Here is a 19,499-nt window from a genome sequence, read left to right on the forward strand (position 1 = left end):
GGTCACTAGTTTAAAACACTCATTCTTTTGGGCTAGAACTCACTTATTAAAAAAAAAAAAAGAGGATAAAATGCAATTTTTTTTTTTCACTTAAACATGAGGACAGATTGATTTTAGTCCCTCAATTTTAAAATATTCAATTTTGGTTGTTTAAAGTGTAACAATTTAGTCTATTCATCTATTTTCCTATTTACATGACTTACAATATGTTGAGGCACCCCATATATTATGCAATTAAAATTGAACTGGCCCTATATTTGAGGAGACCTAAGATTTGAATCCAAGCTCTCCAAAATTGCTATCGAACTAAGAGGCTCTTGGCTAGTTTAATTTTATTATTATGATGGACTTAACTAATACAAGTTCCCATTCCGAAATTCCCCCTTGTTCTCTGAGTAGTTTTAGGAACAAATTTTCTAGAGAGAGAGAGAGAGAGAGAGATTTAGGTATGTTTGGTAACCGTTTTTGTTTTATATTTTCAAAAACTTATTTTTGGGAATATAAAGAAAAAACAATTTTCTTGTATTTTTTAAATAAAAAACATGTTTGGTTAGTTGAAATTATTAAAAAAAAATTTTGAAGAAAAAAAATAGAAAATACTAAAATATGTTATAATTAGGATTTGAACTCTAATACTAACTCATTAAATAAGATAGATTCATTAAATTAAATGCGTATTTTTATTGACTTTTAAAAATTAAAAACTAAAAACAGTTTTTTGCATATTTTCAGTTTCCTTCACAAATTGAGTTTTAAAAACATTTTTTTGTTTTTTATTCAATTTGGGTTGCCAAACATGTTTTTTAGTATAAAAAATAGAGAATTGTTTTTGGAAACAGAAAATAAGGAGAAAAAACAGTTACCAAACATATCTTTATAACTTTTAAATTTAAATTTTATGAATATATTCCTATAATTAACTAAAATTATGGAGAAACTTGAGTATAATAATAAATCAAAATTAAATTGTAATGAACTCCTATTAAGTTAAATTTTGTGGATTTCCTATTGTGTGGGTAAAATGGTCAAAACGCATATTTGGGCCTTGAGCCTGATATTGGTGGTGTAAGCCTGTCCGAGCAGGGCCTTTGAGGCCCATAAGTCAGCTTTTGCTGGAAAGGTTGATGATGTGGTCCGAGGAGAAGTATCTCCTCGGCTGAGTCTAATAAAGATTGTATGACACGTCATGATGTTTGGGGAGAGAGCTCTGGAAAGTTTAGTGGGTAAAGATATGTTTCACGCTGTTGTAGAGAGGAAGAACATATGAGAAATATAAAGGGAAAAAGCTGCTACCACCGCATTAAAGACCCTGCATCTACCTCTCTGGTCGCATTAATGGGAAAATGACATCTGAACAGTTCAGTTAGCCTTACAGCTGTTGCAAGGACACAATTCGAGCCTTTGACCTGCAATCAGAAGGGAAATGGCTTGAAAGGCCTTTTTACAATGAATTTATAGAGAGTGGGCTTAAAACCTAGGTTTTAAGATGGTTAAATAACAAAGAAAGATGAGCTTTCGACCCAAAGACACAAACAAGGAGTTGTTTATATGAATATGAATGAAAACTCCTCTTCGGACACAATCCGATGATAGTTTATAATATTGCTTCTCAAGATAGATTACAATTATGAAGCGTCAAGTCTACAATTTTCTCTTTCTTCTTTTCTCTTCCTAATCCCCCTTATTACCGAAGGTCCCTTCTTTCTTTTATACTCCTTCCTTCTCTCATTTTCCTCTTTCACCTCATGGTTATAACGCTGGTTTAGATACTTGTCCCATCCATTTTCCCTAAAGTCTCTGAAGACAGGGGCCAAGTTTCAAACTTGATGTTCAGGTTCCATTTCTCCATTAATGCGGCCAGCATATCAGTTGCAGAGTCTTTAATGCGGGGGCGGTGACAGCAGCTTTATCTTAGATATTCCACCGCCCTTTCTCTTATCCTCCACATGTACCGTGTCTTCCCTAAACCATATGAATTTCTATAACATAGCTTGGGGATATCAAACCTTCCCTTCTATTACCTCGGCTTCACTAGCCGAGGACACACTCTTCCTTGGACATATTTATTCTGACACTATCGTTTTTTTACCTAGTATTTTCTTTATGAGTTAACATTCACACACCCTTAGATCACTTGATGTCCTCGGATTGAGCTTTTAGCCCAAAAGATATTCTTGGGCCACCCTTCGTAAATTACTGGGCCCAATGTCTCTATAGCTGTTATTTGAGGACCTCTAGAGGGTGGTGGAGAATGAAAAGATCTGGATTATTGATTTGTGTTACACGTGGACGGTGAAGGGAAGAGAAAGAGTATATATATATATATATATATATATATATATATATATATATATATATATATATATATATATATATATATATATATATATATATATATATAAACAGGATCATAACAACCAATTAAGCATAATTTTTCACAAAAAATTATCAAAATAAGGCTTCATTTAAAATAATTTTAATTCAAAGAACGTGCTAGTTGATTGGAATATGAGATTATAAAAGATGTTGCATAGTGCTCATATTGTTATCTTTTATGACCTTATTATATAGTAGGATAATTACAATTCTATTTGTTTACTCAATTTTCTTTCATGTTGATGATTTTTCATAGAATTAATTTTGCTTGGTTTTGTTTTTTGATCTTACCTCCTCTTCCACTAAAATCATGGTTTCACCACTGGACTCACTGCAAAACAAATTGATCCTACAATTTTATCTAAGAGGTGGTAAGAGAATCTAATATAAACAATGAATCCATAAACAAAGGAATAGTCCATGCATTATATACATAAAAAAGAGAGTTCGAATTTGATAAAGACATGCTGTAAAAGCCCAGTTCTACACCTTCTAATCAAATGGTGCCACATCAGACTTTTCCAAATACAATAATACACACCAAAACAGTTTATCAATCCCATTAAAATCTATATGTTCTAATATCAAAAAATAAAAACAAAATTGGATCATTAACTGTGAATGAATGCAGGATTTGCCAACACCACCTTATGCGACATGGCGGAGCAAGAAATTTTGTTATTAGAAGACTAGCCTATGAGCACGCACAACTTCCTAATGATGAATGGTTAACAATTCTCCCCTTATTTACATTCCCATTAAATCACATTCATCATTTTAGCCCTCCTTTTACTCTATCTTTTTGGGCTCTTCCTCTCCTTATCAAAACCTTCAATGCCTGCCCCTTTGGAATTAAAACCCATTCATTTTTTTTTTTTTCATATTTATATATAGATTTCCAATTCTCTCTCCACCCCTGTAGAAGTCACCAAAGTACAAGCAGAGTTGGAAAGTCCCTTTGAGGTGAGTTTTGCCTTTTCTGTTTTCCCCTTCATCTTCATTGGTTTGTTTGGTACACATTGCATTTTCTCCCATTATGCAGAAGATTAAATGTTTGATTTTAACGTTATAAAAAACTCTAATTGCTCATTGCTGGGCAAAGGAAAGTGTTGCGGTAATAAAGAGGATGCAAGTGTAAAGTGTTTGTAGGTGGCTTTTTGTGTAATGGGTCTTTCAAAAATATATTATTATTGTTTTACAAGGCTCACGGCATGATATGTTATTGTTCAATTCCTGATTCATTTGGAGTATTAAAGCAACTAGACCATGTTGATTTATTTCATAAAATGTCAATGTTTATGCATACTTCTTTTGTGTGTCTCTTTATATTCAATTATATAAACATTTTAAATGTTCTAAAAAACTATTTAAATTGATTAGAATGGAGAAGGTTAATATATGAAGCTCAAGAAGTATTGCCAAGATAATAGGGACGATCTTTAGCCTTAGCAAATCAGTCAATACTGCATTACTCTCAGGGTATGACTCAGAAAAATGGTATATGCATATAAATCTTTTGTTTTTTGTTTTTTTAGGAATTTTGATGTGAAGTAAGCAATAAGTTTTTCATGCCCATACTTCTTACTTGGATGTTTTCCAATGACTCTGTAATGTACACATTTTGATTACTTAAAATTTTTCTTACAGATGTTGAATTGGATCTGTAGTTAACTTTTTTGTTTCGGCTTGGTGCATCACAAAGAGGTCCCCTCTTCTCAACAATGTCCAACTCTCTATTCACAATCAATGTAACCATTTTCCTTTTATGTGATAAAAAAAGTGTTTGTCTTCGGCTTGCTAAGTTGCTAGGTTCTTTTTCTATGATCACAGATTTAAATGTTGTGCTTTGGGTGAAAGCTAAATACCTTGAAGAGGTAGACAGTTCCAAAGGTACTAAATGAATCCTCTGAGAACAAGAGTAGTAAAGTTGCTTTGGAAGAACCATGATTTTCTTAAAATCAATCAATGTCCATGTAACTAAATTTCAATAAGCAATGAGTAAAATGTATAACTTTTTTTGCTCGTAAGTGTTTCATTTTTTATCCCTCTGACTTCTCCGTGAGATGGGAATTTGGCATATAGTTACAAATTTTCCGGGAAAATTAGCCCACTAAGGGTTGTCATTTCCGTATTGCACATGTATGATATTCCAATTATGTGATTTTTTAGAAATTAAGATGATATTCCAATCAGCACCTCAGCATAATGAAGTGATTCTTTACTATTCCATGGTATCACAAAAACAAACATTGGTGTCAAACCAGATTTAGCATATGAGCATATGCATGATCTAGATATTTAGATAATTTACATAATTTTTTTACAAAAGCATAGACTTTATGATAAATTGCAAGCTAAATCATGTTCAAATCTACACATCTAAATGTTGCTTTGACCATGGTGTCATTTCTCTTTCCTAGAACAATTCAGGTTTAAAAAAATGGACATTTATAAACTGTTTTGTCTTGAATAAGTTTGCAATTTATAAAAGTAAACTGTTTATAAATGAAAACCGTTTATTATGCAGGTTAACAATTATTAACCACTTAGCTTACAAAATATATATTGAGAAATGATATCAATTATGAATAATGCTAGAGATACAAACTATTTTATAAGAATTTTTACAAACTGTTGATGTGGTGAGTAATTATTAGTGCTCCTTATTTATCAGTGCTTAAACCACATCAAACTGTTGATGTGGTAAGTAAGTATGTTTTTAACTCTGAACAGTGCTCCTTATTTATACCCCCTGCGCTTGTCTCTTCATTTATGTTAGTTCGATGTGGGAACTTCAGGCTAATCGCAAGTGTCTAGTTTTATCAATCGTCACCTAATAACTAACAAGTTTAAGAAAGTTTCCTCCAAACCTCCAAACTAGTTTAACAATAAATTTTTTCCTTAATATGATTTTATTTTTTCTTGGTGAATTTGAAGGATTCGAGAACCTTTTATGGCATCTTGTGGTCATGGTGGGAAATATAATTACAACCGGTTCAAGAAGTGTGGGGCCAAGAAGAATCCTATAGATGGCAAAGAGATTGTGATTTCAAATACTTGCAAAGACCCATCGGTTGGATATTCAACCAAATAGCTAATGGTTTATTTTCGGACCCACCCATTTCATTGGAAATGGCCTGTCATGGAATGGACCACTAAATCACTTGCAACAACATTCTCTGTGGGTGTGTGTTTGTTTTTTGGGTTAAAGAAACTTTTTTCCTAAGCCATTATATATTTTGGAAAGTACTTTGCACAAGACAGGAGGGAACATCCTTCTGACATGGCATCGTGTAAGGTTGAATTGTTGGGCCCATTTTAGGCTATGACTAGCATTCAAGCATTCATCCCTGTCCCTCAGTTTTCATTTTTGGCTAAATAAACTTTTGTTAAAATCCATTTGGCCATGTAAAACTTGAATAATTCAGGTTACTTGCATGTGAGAGGCATCCTATAATGGGATATCTGGAGTCTTATTTACCAAATATCTTTCATATATTGGGTTTTTTTTTTTTTTTAAGAAAATTTTAATTTATGCCATTTGCTTTTGATGATAGCTCTTTGTCATCAAACTAAGACATCAATCGGTTTTTGGTATAGGCGGAGATTGAATCTCAATCTTTTATTCAATCATTAAAGACTTTATCAGTTGAACTAACTGAAATTTAACAATAAGTTCACAATCTTGAACGCTGGATAGTCAAAAAATTATCAACCTTACCATACTCAATGAGATGGATGCATATCACTTTATATTTCAATATATCAATCTCAATAGACAAACAAAACCACACATTTTTTACAGAAGAGTACTCTCTAAAGATATGCAAGCTTCTTTTTAAAATTGACATGGATTTACTACTGCTACGCCTTTTTTGGCAAGATTTTCTATCACATGTAGAATATCATTGTTCATTCGGTGCTAATTTTAGAAATTTTTTTTGCTGAAGTGTTAATTTTAGAAATTATTCCTTCATATAGGAGGTGGCAAGATTTTCTGTCACATGTGGTATACCATTGTTCATTTGGTGTTAATTCTAGAAATTACTCCTTCATATTTGAGGAGTCTTCCCTCCTCTCGCATGGGGTGTAGTGTAGGTCTCGTGTGAGAGGAGGGATGAATTCTCCCCTAAGAATGAATAATAATTTTTTGTGTTATCATCACATTTTGAGCTAGTCTCTCCTTTGCCTTTTCTTCCAAGCTTTGTATCTTTTTTTTTTTTTTGCAATTTTATAGGCTATGGGGCCAATTTCATAGAGAGAGAAAAAAATAAATAAACTGTGAGGCCAGTTTTATGTATTTTTCTTTTATTTATCCAATTTTTTATTAAGTAGAACTTACATTAGTCCAACCTTAACAAGCACCGCACAGAGCTTGTTAACATTTACCTTCTTCCAATTATGTCATTTAAAAATTGAACAATTGTTCTTGAAAACATATAAAATCACTATTAAACGAGTTTGTACAAGCATTTATTGATAATAAAGAATTCAAAAAAAGTGTTGAAATTTAGTATTAAAATTTCTCATTTTCTCTTTTTTTTTTTGGGCTAGAACTCACATATAAAAAAAAGGGTAAAATGCAAAATTGAGTGTGTGTGTGTGTGTGTGTATATATATATATATAAATGAACCAAAATTGAGCTGATCCTATATTTTAGATGACCTTATTTCTGGGATTCAAATCCAAACTCTCCAAGAACGCCATCAAATTAAAAGGCTCTTGACTAGTTTAATGTTAATTAACATGACTGACTCACCTAATTCAGGTTCCCATTCCAAAATTTCTCCTTGTTCTCTAAGCAGTTCTAGGAACAAATTTTTCCCTCATAACTCTTGAATGGAGACACTCAGAGGCTATAGAGATAGGGGAATGGGGGGACCCTGCCCCAAAAATTGGCCTTGCCCCCCACTCCTCATTTTATATTGATCTCCATGTGGTCACTCTATATTGACCTTCAGGAAAGGCCCCCCAACCCCTCATTTTATTTTATTTTTTATGATTCATTTTTTTTAATGAAAAACCAACCCCTCATTTTAAAAACCAAAAGAGAGGTGCTACGTCCACAACATTTTTACAACATTTTTACAACAAATCATAGGTGGTTAGTTGTTATTGGTTCAAATTTGAACCTAACACTAAGATTACTTTTTTCCCCCAACAATAACAACCAGTAACATCCTGCCACTTAGGATTTGTTGTAAAAATGTTGTAAAAATGTTGTGGACATATTATTTCTCAAACCAAAAAGCCACATCTCTATCGTAGAACCTATTCTATTTGTCTTTTAATTTCCAGTTAACATTACAAGTCACATATAAAAATAACATTAAAAACATAAATCCCTTTATAATTAATTCGTTGATATACAATTTTTTTAAAGCAATCAAGAAACACTGAAAAGCCTTTTAGTTGTATTGTTATACTTTAAATATTTTTACAATGATTTATTTTCTCAATTTTCTTTTTAACTTTTAATTGTATGAATAAATTAATACATATAATTATCTAAGATTATGGAGAAATTTGAGTATAATAATACATTTGAAATTAAATTCTAATGAACTTATATTAAGTTAAATTTTGTGAATCTTCCAATATATAAGAAAAATAGTGTCAACCAATTAAACATAATTTTTCATAAACAATTTATCAAAATATGGCTTCATTTAAAACCAACCTAATTCAACGAACATTTTTTTTTTCTTGAGAACCAATTCAAAGAACATGCTAGTTGATTGGAATATGAGATTATAAAAGGTGTTGCATATACTGTTTATAATATATTGTTATCATTTATGATCTCATATAATAACATAATAATTACAACTCTATTTAAATGTTTAATCTTTTTTTTTTCTCATATTGATGATTTTTTTAAAGAAAAATTTTGGTTGGTTTTCTTTCTAATCTTGCCTCCCTCTTACTAAAATCATGGCTCCGCCGCTTGATTTAGTGCATAGCAAAATGGTCCTACAGTTTCTAAGGGGTGGTAAGAGAATCTAATACGAACAATGAATCAATACATAAAAGGAACAATCCATGCATGATTTGCATAAAACATGCAAACATCAAGTGCTTCAACCAACAAAACGAACTATATGTAAATCACGTGAAATGAGTTAATTTTCATGAAAAGTCCAATCATGATTCAATGGATTATATATCTAGAACAAAACGGCAGAAAAAAACAACGGCTTATCCCATATATATAAATATATCATATGTCTACATGTTCTTATATTTGGTGCTTCAGTCACCTATGTGAATCTTTGTTAACTATTTTTCTTTTCGTACACAAGAACCCAAAAAAAAAAAAAAAATCAAAATAAAAACAAAACACATTATAGAGCAACTCTAAATTCAGAATAGGTAATGGAGATGGAGAATCATTGAACTAGGCAGATAAATGTGATCCCATCTGGCCTGTCCAATCATGTCCATATTATTCAATCCATTCCCAGCTGTAGCCTGTAGCTAAATACCAACTCACTTTGGGCCCTCATGTTGGTCACTATGCTTCTTACACCAACCTTTCTCTTTCTTCGCTTCTCTTTGTAGGAGTTCAATCCAAATGACTACCATCCAAAATGCGTGTGATTGTATGAACATGACTGCTCAGCTCCCCCCTTTCAATTCCTTGGTGATGACTATATGCTCATGATTATCAATATTGATGATTATTCTACCCTCCAAGCATAGAAAAACAAGGAAAACTTGGAAGACCCACATGCATTAACTTCTTCTCCTGAGGCAGAACTGGCTTCCTGAGTTGACAAATGTGTTGATGTCAATGTTGTTGTTGTTGATGATGATGATGATGATGGAGATACAGATGATGAAATTGGCCTAAATAAGAATAGACCATGCCTTGTACCAGAGCTAAAGAACCAGTCATGGACATCCCAATAGACTTCTACTTTAGTTTTGCTTACACTGATGGACTCATTGCCTCTAAACTTCCATTGAAGATGCTCAATATGAACAGCTAGGTTCCCATCTATCTTAATCTCCATTTGTGGATCAAACCCACCTAAGGATTTGTCATTGCTAATAGCATTTTTGCACTCAATAGAGAGTTCATGAATGTCACCTTTCTCTTGAAATTTGGTCCTTGTGGAGAATTTCTTTCTTCCAAACACATGTTCCTTCCTTGAAACTAACATTGGCTCGATGAGAGCCGGCCTACAACCCGTTTTTCGAAAGGCATCTTTCTTTAGATCACCAACAATTAACACCACCTCTTCTTCACAAACAATGGCAACATAGTAACCTGATTGTGGCTCAATCTTGCCATTGAATACTGCAGCTTTAAGGTCCCAAACCACATAGACTGTCTTACCATCAACCATAAATTTCTTGGAGCCTTGTTTCCTCCAAAAGTACCACGGCTTGAGCTCAACCTTGCACCTATGATGCTCATCCCCATCTAGTCCTTCAACTGAAACAGATAGGCCATGCAATAACATATTCTTGCACCATGAAATGGTGATCAGACGACACTTACCGGCAATCTTTGTTTGGTACACTGACATAACTAAACTTTGGCCTGACCTGATTACAGTTGCTGGATCATCAGCTGGCCTCTCACCAGATGAAAAGCAAGCAGGAATTCCAATTGAATCATGCATGATACTCTATTAAGGTGTAAGAGAATCGATCAAATTTGAATATAGAAAAGAGTACAACTTTGGACTAAAACTAAAAGATAAAGTTCTTGGCGAGCTGAGAAGGATGAATGAATTGGATAAAGAAGAGAACACAGCTCAATTTCTAAACAGGTAGTTTGAAGTTAGGAGGAGTGAGGATAAGGGTGGAAGGAGCAACACATTTTATATTCAATTATGTGCAAAGCCGTGTAAGCTTTTCTATCAGTGTTCTGTTCCCTTTTTCTGTTTTCCCAACTTTTTCCTTCTCCAAAGTGATTTGGATTCAATGTAGGTTTTATATCCAAAAATTATCTTTCTCATAAATGGTAAAAAGCAAAGTAATACCTTTTCATTGGTCTTGAAGTTCATGTGATAAGTATACCAACCAAAAGTTCATATGAGCATGTGGGTGGGTAAAATTTAAAAAGGAGGCTAGTGATGAAAAAGATGTACACATTAGACAGAATTTGGATTTACGATGTGGTTTGTCACAACTATAATTATTTTATGTATTTATGATTTGTATATTTACTTGGGGGTTTCCTTAACTTTTCAGTGGAGCTGTTGTAATAAAAGTGAATAGGCAAGGAATCTAGGGGGTGAGATGCTTTATAACGTGAGGAATCTGCAGTTTCTGTAGCAGAGATCTAGTCCAACTCTCAGTACTGCACTCGAGTTCGGGTAATTAGAAAATTTAGAATATAAGTAAACAGTAAAAACACTTTTCTAAAGTTTGAACATAAAAAAACAAAAGAACACGCAGAGAAGAACAAAAGAGCTTCAGAAAGGTGATTAAGTTACAAATATAAACTCACATAGCAAAAAACAAAAAATAAAAAGTTTACAGATCGTGATTGATAACTAACATGACAATCAATTGGAGTAAAAGGTAAAGCTGGAGGATTATGGGGCTAAATTTTGTAAACTTGTTCTTAGAATATTGTGGGGGTTGAATCACTCCCTTACCTACATCTTGTACTACAAATGAGTTATTTTCCCATGTAAAGATACACTCATATTTCCATAATTTTCAATTGAATACACTTGAGTTATACAATCAATTTGAGATGGATTAAAATCCACTAGAGTTCTTGGGGTAGCTCTGCTGTAGAGTTCTTAAAATCAAATTCATTTATTTTGAAATGAGTTGACTGGATTTTGCCACATCATCAATAATTTATAAAGATACCAAAATGGTGATCGTCAATCTTTTTTAAAATATTGATGATGTGGTGAAATCTAATCCCCTCATTTCAAAATAAATGGATAGGATTTTAAGAACTCTATAGAATCTTAATGACAATGGAATTTGAAGACTTCTATTTACTAGTCAATAATTGAGTGCTTTGTCTCCAGAATTATTAACAAACAACATTTTAATCCAGCAGCAAACCAGAATCTCAAACAGTGTATTTGATTTTACATATTTTAAGTTATAGATATACTTGTCAATTCCTACATAGATTAAAAATCAGCATGTACATAAAAAGTGAAGAGGCAAGGGAGAAGAATTATTAAAGAATAGTGGTGGACTGGTGGTCCATAGTTGCATCAAAGTCAGTTGCAGGCAACAGTCACTAGCACAATTGCTTGAGCTAGAAAGCACAAATAAAAGAAAGAGAAAAAGTTATTTCCTGCTATAATAAGCAGAATAAAAGAATCTAACGTTTAGCTTGCCCTATGTGTAGGAATTAAAAAAAAAAAAAAAAAATTCAAGAATTAGACATGGACTACACAACTTCAATTATCAGATATACACAGGAGAAAGGAAACTTTTGGAGCATGAGTGAAATCAACAGGTCAAGAGTGATCCATGAACTTCAGCTGTTACATCTGAAGCATGAGTGAAATCAACAGGTCAAGAGTAATCCATGAACTTCAGCTGTTACATCTGAAGTGGTTCAGATCAATTATCATGACAGTGATATCATCTAAGCTACCCCTACTCACAGCAAGGTTCACAAGCTCCTCACAAGCAGCAACAAGTCCATTTGAGGTAGTTTTACTCATCTTATAGCTAATGCTCTCTTTAGTTGGAGACATGGTTTTCATATTTACTCGCTTGACCAATGATATTCTTCGTGACTTCAATGGAGGACTTTCATTTTCATTAGCAAAATCATCTTTGTTAGCTTTCCTTCTATTTATGGTTTTCTTATAGCTTGGAGACTGACCTATCATCCCTTTAGGTTGCTTAACCAGTGAAATCCTACGTAACTTTGATGAAGGACTCACATTCACACAGCCAAAATTGTCATCATCATAATCTTTCTGAAGATCACTTGATGGGCCCAATTGCTTTTCAACAGTACATAATTGTTTGATTGTATCAACGGCTTCTTGGTTGCCAACCTAGGCAAGATAGTCAACATCAAAGTTAACAATCAAATAAGAGTTAGGATATGTCAATATTGCAGCGGCTAAGAAAATGGCAACTCAAAATAAATCCAATGCATAAATACAGGGGAATGGCACATCTTAACATATGAACAATTATTTAAATTTGTTCATTTCCACACCAATGATCTGTGTAACAATTTATTCCAGCATATATCCTTCATGTCATGTGCCATGTATTTTGAACTCATTAAGCAGCAATAAACTTATGCCATCACTGATAACTTAACCCAGCATTTTAGCTAGATCACAAATTTTATGAATGGCATAATGCAAGGCATGCAAAATGAAGTTAACTATTAGATGATAAACCAAACATGAGCATAAAAATTAAGAACACAAAAAGGCAAGGGTATAGGAGTCCCAAAAACATTGATTTCTCACCTCTTCCCATAGTCCATCAGAAGCCAAGACAAGGAATTCCATGTCCGGCGTCAGCTTTAAGATCTTTGTGTCAGGCTCAGCTAGTACCCAGTCTTTTAGATGAGCATCTCCTATGCTTCTAGAAACACAAAGTATCCCATGAACTCTCCATGCTCCTCGATGAAACTCGACATATCCTCCCTTTAACAGAGTATGAAGAGATACCATCAATAACAATTACTGTTCCACCCTTTAAAACAGCTAAGTTTGACAATACAACAATAAATACCTTATCCTCTATTCTTTTCTGTTCATCCTCTTGTTCGACTCTATGATCTCTTGTAAGAGCTTCTGCAACTCCACCTCTACAAAGAACAGCCCTGCAATCTCCCAAGTTTGAAATAAGAACCTCCTGCCCTTCAATCAAGGCTGTGACACAACAAGCACCGCTGCCTAAACCCTGTATTTTTTCAGAATAAAGAATTTAGCATTTCCCCAAAACAAAAGATATAATGATGACTTATCAAAAACCAAAGGAAGCACTAGTTACATATGCACTATACCCCAAAATACTAGTCAAGTTACAATTAAAGCTCTTCGTAATAGCTTATATAGCCTAGATAGACCTAGTACAAGCTCAATGTGGGACTTAGCACATTCCTGTGCAACTTGTACTCATATTCAATCCAACATCGATCTAGACAATCCAAGGTATCACACATTTAGTGTTTAGAATAGCCACCAATAGCCAAATCAGCCACATCACTCAGTATTCTATATTATTTGCAATTTAGATTTAGTCTAAACACACACACACACACACGCATATGATACAAAAACAATAACAACAGCAGCAACCAAACCTTAGTTCCAAAATTTTGGGATTGGCTATGCATTCTTAACATATTAATCAAGATTGGCCACATGTATTCCTTTTTGTCCATGCATCGCTAGTAGGGGACACCCCAACACACATATGATGAAGGAGTAGCAAGTGTAATTCTTAACACACAGCACAAAGAATGGTTGGCATAGATAAAAATTGCAAATTAGAATTTGTGAACCAACCCAAAAAGTCAAAACTAAGCATAGCCAAGATGACATGTCAATAAAATAACAAAAGTTTGCCTCAGAAAAAAAGTTTAAAACTGTAGTCTGCATACCAATATGCATTCCATTCAACCAGTATAAACAGAGAAACAAAACTTCTAAATAAGACTTGGCAGAAAATTACACATACTCCCTCATTCTGCAAACACCAAACCTATAATCCATATTCTCTACAAACTATGAATAGCAGTAGCTTTTATTTACCAAGCTATGTATAGCAGTAGCTTTTATTTACCAATGGTAACACAAACCCAAGCAGAAAGATTTGTAAAAATGAATAATTTCACGATCATGTAAACAAAGTATCCTGACTTGATGCATGATTTCAAATTCAAAGGCATTCACTAAGTGCTACCATCAAAGAAGCTTTACTAGTTATCAACATAAAATCAAATTCATAGTTGGTTATCAGGAGACATCAAATTGGTTCCTTTGTCATTAAGTGACTGTAAGAAACAAAATTATGAATCAAGAAACACAAGCATTTTGGAAACAGTAGAAATCCAAATTGCAATAACCTGCTTCAAGAACTCCTGATCCGTTTTCAGATAACCAGCTTTAACTGCCTCTTCCTTTGACATGGGTTCTTCACAATTCTCCATCATTTGAAGAATGTTAGTATGTAAATTCTCAGCAACAAACTCTGCAGCTTTCTTACCTCCATGTCCATCATATACACCAAAGAACCCCTACACATTAACCAAAAAAACTCAACAATCAGCCATTTCCATTTCAAACATTAACTCGCAAAACTAAACAATCAGCCACCCCCACTTTAAAAAAAAAATTTTAAAAAATCAGATTTTCTTATTAATGCCAAACTCCAAAGAATCCCTACACAACAACCAAAAAAACCCTAATAATTAGCCAACCTCACTTTTAAAAAAATCACATTTTCTTATCAATGCCAAGTACCCAACTTCTCAAACCAAAGAACTCCTACATAATGACCAACAAAACCTGACAATTAGCCAACCCCACTTCAAAAACAAAAAAAAAAATCCCATTTTCTTATCAATGCCAAGTACCCAACTTCTCACACCAAAGAGCCCCTACATACTAACCAACAAAACCTGACAATTAGCAAACCCCACTTCAAAAAAATCCTATTTTCTTATCAATGTCAAGTTCCCAACTTCTCAAACCAAAGAGCCCCTACATACTAACCAACAAAACCTAACAATTAGCCAACCCACTTCAAAAAATGACATTTTTCTTATCAATGGCAAGTACCAAACTACAAACTAAGCATCATTAATTACAAGTTACAGCACCCAATAAATAAATAAATAAATAAAGAGAACTCATTTTGAATAAGAAGTACTACTTTGTTTGAGTTGTTGCCATTTACGCAAGGAAGGATCTTGTGGGTGTCTTCCATGAACTTCTTCTTGCCTTTAACGGAGGAAACCCCAACAAAACCAATCTCAGAGAAAACGCAAACGGGGTCTTGTTGGGTCGTGGAGTCTTGGGACGTGAACTTCTCTGTTGGCATTTCTTGCAACACATTTGGGATCTCAATCTTGGGGGGTCTCTTCCGCTTCAGTGAAATGCAAGAAGAAGAAGAAGAAGAAGAAGAAGAAGAAACAGAGGGCATTGTTGTGTTTGTGTCTTTTACAAGTGAAGAGCCTGAGTCACTCGCCATTGTTACAGAGAGAGAGAGAGAGAGAGAGAGAGAGAGAGAGGTTGTAACGGCTATAAAGAATACAGAGAGTAATTTATAATTGTGTGTGGAGTGAAGAGAGGGAGTCAAGAGTAAGAAAAAAAAAAAAAGAATGGAATTTTGGGTTTTGGAGCCGTTGGGGATGATTGGTAATTTGGTCAAAAGTTTGAATGTATGCTAGGACATTAGTTGGAGAGAAGGTTTTCCAAATGTGGGTTCAATTTATAGGTGAAACCAAAAAAATTAGGGTCATTCTTTGTGGTTTGAGTCATATGAGTCACTCATGACCACTAAATTGGTCAGAAATGTGTGTGTGTGTATATATATATATATATAATAAGATAACGGCTTGTCTTACTCTTTAGGGCATTTTTTAATAAACAATTTAAAAATAATTTTAATATTGTTTTTTGAAAAATGTTAACGGATGTCTAAATTGGTATGTATGACTAAATTGGTCAGAAATGTATGACCATTAAATTTTGTATGGTATGTATGACTAAAACTTTATATTATAGTTGTGGCTTGTGAGTCTTATGAGTCATGACTCATATTCACTAATTTGGTTAGAAGCGTGTATGTGTGTGTGTGTGTGTGTATATATATATATATATCGGTCCAAATAACGGGTTGCCCTTAGGGAATTTTTTAATAGAAAATATAAAGAAAAATTTAATATCACTTTTTGGAATGTTAACTAATGTCTAAAGAGCATTTATGAAAAATGAAAAAAAACAATTGACCAAAAAAAGAAAAAGAAAAAAACAACTGGCCTTTTTTATTTTTTATTTTTTATTTACAGTTTTTTTAATATTTCTCATGAAAATGATATTAAAACTTTTTAAAAATGGTCTATTAATAAATTCTCTAAGAGCATACATAAATCGGACCCAAAATTTTCTTTTCCCAAAAAATGTTTCTAAAAATAATTGTTAAACCAATGCTCATGCTCTTAAGGATATTCGTTAACTTCTCTCTCTCTCTCTCTCTCTCTCTCTATATATATATATATATGCATATATTTTTTCCCATTTTCTTCTCACTTTATTTTTCTTAAAATACTTGATTGAATAGCATTTTACTAAAGAGATATACCTTTAATGTGTTCAATTTTTCATAGAATTCGACATTCAATGTGTTCAATTTTTCATTGTATCAGTCCAGCCAAGCAAGTGCTTATGAAATTAACTTGCATGTGATCTGTTAAAAGCACTTGCAGCAGTGGAGCTAAATAGCTATATAGCTATTTTAGTTCCACCAAAACACCAAAAAGAAGAATGCAGCAGTGGAGCTAAATCTATATTTTTTTAGCTCATTGCTACAGTGCACATCTATAGATAGATGTGCACTGTTCATGAGAGCTAAAAAAAATTTAATTTTTTATTTTGTGTTCACATTACCTTTTTTATTGTGGTGTTTTTATTGTAGTGAGATGTATTATTTTATTGTGGTAGATATATTATTTTATTGTGATGTTTATATTATTTTATTATGTTGAAAACTAAAATAGATCCACTGCTGCAGCATGTGTGTAGGTAAAATAGATAAAGTAACTTTTAGTGGAGCTAAATTGCTAAATTTTTAGCTCCACTGCTGTGGATGCTCTAAGTGCAGCGAATTTCAAAGAGTCATCAAAATGTTCACATGGTTTGTTTTAACGTGCACGCATGTGTACAGAGCATGTAGATTTTTTTGGCAGGAAGGAATGACACTGCCGCCTCTAGATCCTAATCTTGGTGAAGCTCTGTCTGCCTTACAAGCTCTCAAACTTCCATACCCTTTCTTTTGTGCAGTTTCAAGATGGTAGTGGAAGCTTTTCAGCACTTGCTTCCATCCACCCCCGTGTTACTTTCCTCCTTTATGGCCTGTTTGGATGTTTGAAAAAGGAGGGGGAGTAGAGTAGAGGGAAGGGGAGTAATTCAATTACCTTGTTTGGGAGTTTTTTAAGGAAGGAGGGGGAGGGGTTTGAAGGGGTTTCAACTACCTCCAACTCCTTCATTTTTAATTCCCCCAAATTGGAGAGATTTGGAGGGAGAGTAGAGCACATAAAATTATTGATAAAGTAAATTACCTAATTTACCCTTATTATATTTATAAAATTACAATGTTAAAAACAAGAGGAAGGGCTAATTACTCCATTCCCCCTTACTAATTATAAAAACATCCAAACAAGGTGGAGGGTAATCATTCTCCTCTACTCTCCTCCCCACTACTCCCCTCCCCTCTACTCTCCTCTACTCTCCTCCCTCTCTAAACTCCCAAATAGGCCATTAGGCCCTATTGTTTTAGAATCGTCAAGTTCTCTTGCTTGTTGGGATTTTTGTTATGTACCTAGAGACTTAAAATTGTTTAGCCCATAATTAGCTCCTTGGGTTGCTTTTTGTAGGTGGGATGGGTCTATAGACATCTCTTCTCTTTTTATTCAAGTCTCCTCATTAGGTTCTAGAAATGTTTGTGGGTCATCCTTTTCTCCTTCTTAGTAATATTATTCTTGTGTATGAAAAAAGAGAGTAGATTTTCAGTAATTATGCACACGTAGTCGCTTACTCAAATTTGGAGTTACTACATGGCCAAAATGTAAAAAACACCCCTAAGATTTGGGTTAGTTCCAAAAAACACCCCCTAAGATTTCAGTTTTTTCTTTTAGTTCTCTGAGATTTCCATATCCACTAAATTGACCCATGGAAATAACTTCTGTTAACTTTTATGGATAGAAAAAAAATATGCGACCACATTAAGAAGACTCACCAACTTATTCACATCATTGGTTACGTGATGGTCATGTGATTTTTTCATTTATAATGAAATTTAGTCACAATGGTCAATTTGGTAGATATAAAAAGTTGAAAATTCTAAAGAACTATAAGGAAGAACATATCTCATAAAAAAAAAAAAAGGAAGAACATAAACCTCAAGGGGTGTTTGTATAACTGTCCCAAACCACGAGTATTTTTTTTTTTTCTGTGGTTGTTGCATTTAGGCCTGAGTATGTCTCCCTATTCCAAAATATAATAATCTAATTCCATTAAAAATAGTGAAGTGGACTAAAGGACAATGACATCCCAACACACTGAAAGGCACAATTCTAAAATTAAAGGGTGCTTCACCAACCCGTAATCTCTTATCATAAGCATGGATATCAAGATCATCGTCTTCCATCAATGCCAATACATCCTTTATACCATTACACCTTTTATGCCATGACTCTTGTGAATGGAAAAAAAAAACATAAAGAAATTAATGGCCAGATTTGCTCCTATATAACGCCTAGGCCACACCAATCCAAATGTATGAGAAAGAACCCTAGAAAACTCTATTCCTTATTGTAAGTTGGGCTTTATTAAAGTATGACTTAATTATCAAGGAAGTTTAGATTGGCACCACATCAATACTACTTCGACTGAGTGATTATTTTTTTTGCAAACCTTCCAAAGCCCTAGTTTGCATGAGTTGTCCATTGAGATGTGTAACACCATCAATTTTGAATGGTGGGATGCACATTTCAAATTAATCTAAAACAAGGATGTTGCAAATGATATTTTAATTTAGGGAGGATACTTACAATGAAGCCAAACCCCCCTCTCCCCTCCAAAAAAACGGTGAAAAGAACAACTAGTTGAAATTATCTATCTAAAATTATATTTACAATATGTCCTATAAACTATAAATTTTGTAATTCATATTTGATTCGATGCTAATTTGCAATCCCTACTCACCGTCCAAATAAGTACCCAAAATGTTAGATTAGTGAGTTTGACAAATATTAAATTATTATGTTCATATTGCAAAATTTTTGTAATTTGAATTATATATTATGATCAAGAGTGTTATAAGTTTGTAACTTAACTAGTTTGTAACTTTTAGTATTTTTAATAGAGATATTTAGAATTGAAATTCCTTCTCCCAACTATTAAATTAAAAAAAAAAAAAACTGCACATT

General features: G+C 33.4%; 2 protein-coding genes across 3 annotated transcripts; both read right to left on the reverse strand.

Moving 5' to 3' along the window:
* Window positions 1–8,560: 8,560 nt before the first annotated feature.
* LOC142629515 (uncharacterized) lies at window positions 8,561–10,289 on the reverse strand. Its single transcript, XM_075803524.1, has one exon. It carries the CDS (start codon window positions 10,006–10,008, stop codon window positions 9,058–9,060), a length of 951 nt encoding a protein of 316 aa, XP_075659639.1. The 5' UTR covers window positions 10,009–10,289; the 3' UTR covers window positions 8,561–9,057.
* A 1,463-nt stretch (window positions 10,290–11,752) lies between these two features.
* Window positions 11,753–15,723, reverse strand: LOC142627628 (putative protein phosphatase 2C 14). Of its 2 annotated transcripts, none has more exons than XM_075801505.1 (5): window positions 15,248–15,723; window positions 14,415–14,585; window positions 13,076–13,246; window positions 12,808–12,987; window positions 11,753–12,378 (listed from the first exon to the last, which is right to left on the reverse strand). In XM_075801505.1, exons 1-5 carry the CDS (start codon window positions 15,539–15,541, stop codon window positions 11,905–11,907), a joined length of 1,290 nt encoding a protein of 429 aa, XP_075657620.1. In that variant the 5' UTR covers window positions 15,542–15,723; the 3' UTR covers window positions 11,753–11,904. The 2 variants fall into 2 exon arrangements, with proteins under 2 accessions (XP_075657620.1, XP_075657619.1); XM_075801504.1 differs by having other exon boundaries at window positions 15,224–15,723.
* Window positions 15,724–19,499: the final 3,776 nt, after the last annotated feature.

This window comes from Castanea sativa, chromosome 3 (genome assembly GCF_040712315.1).
Source record: "Castanea sativa cultivar Marrone di Chiusa Pesio chromosome 3, ASM4071231v1".
NCBI lineage: Eukaryota > Viridiplantae > Streptophyta > Magnoliopsida > Fagales > Fagaceae > Castanea > Castanea sativa.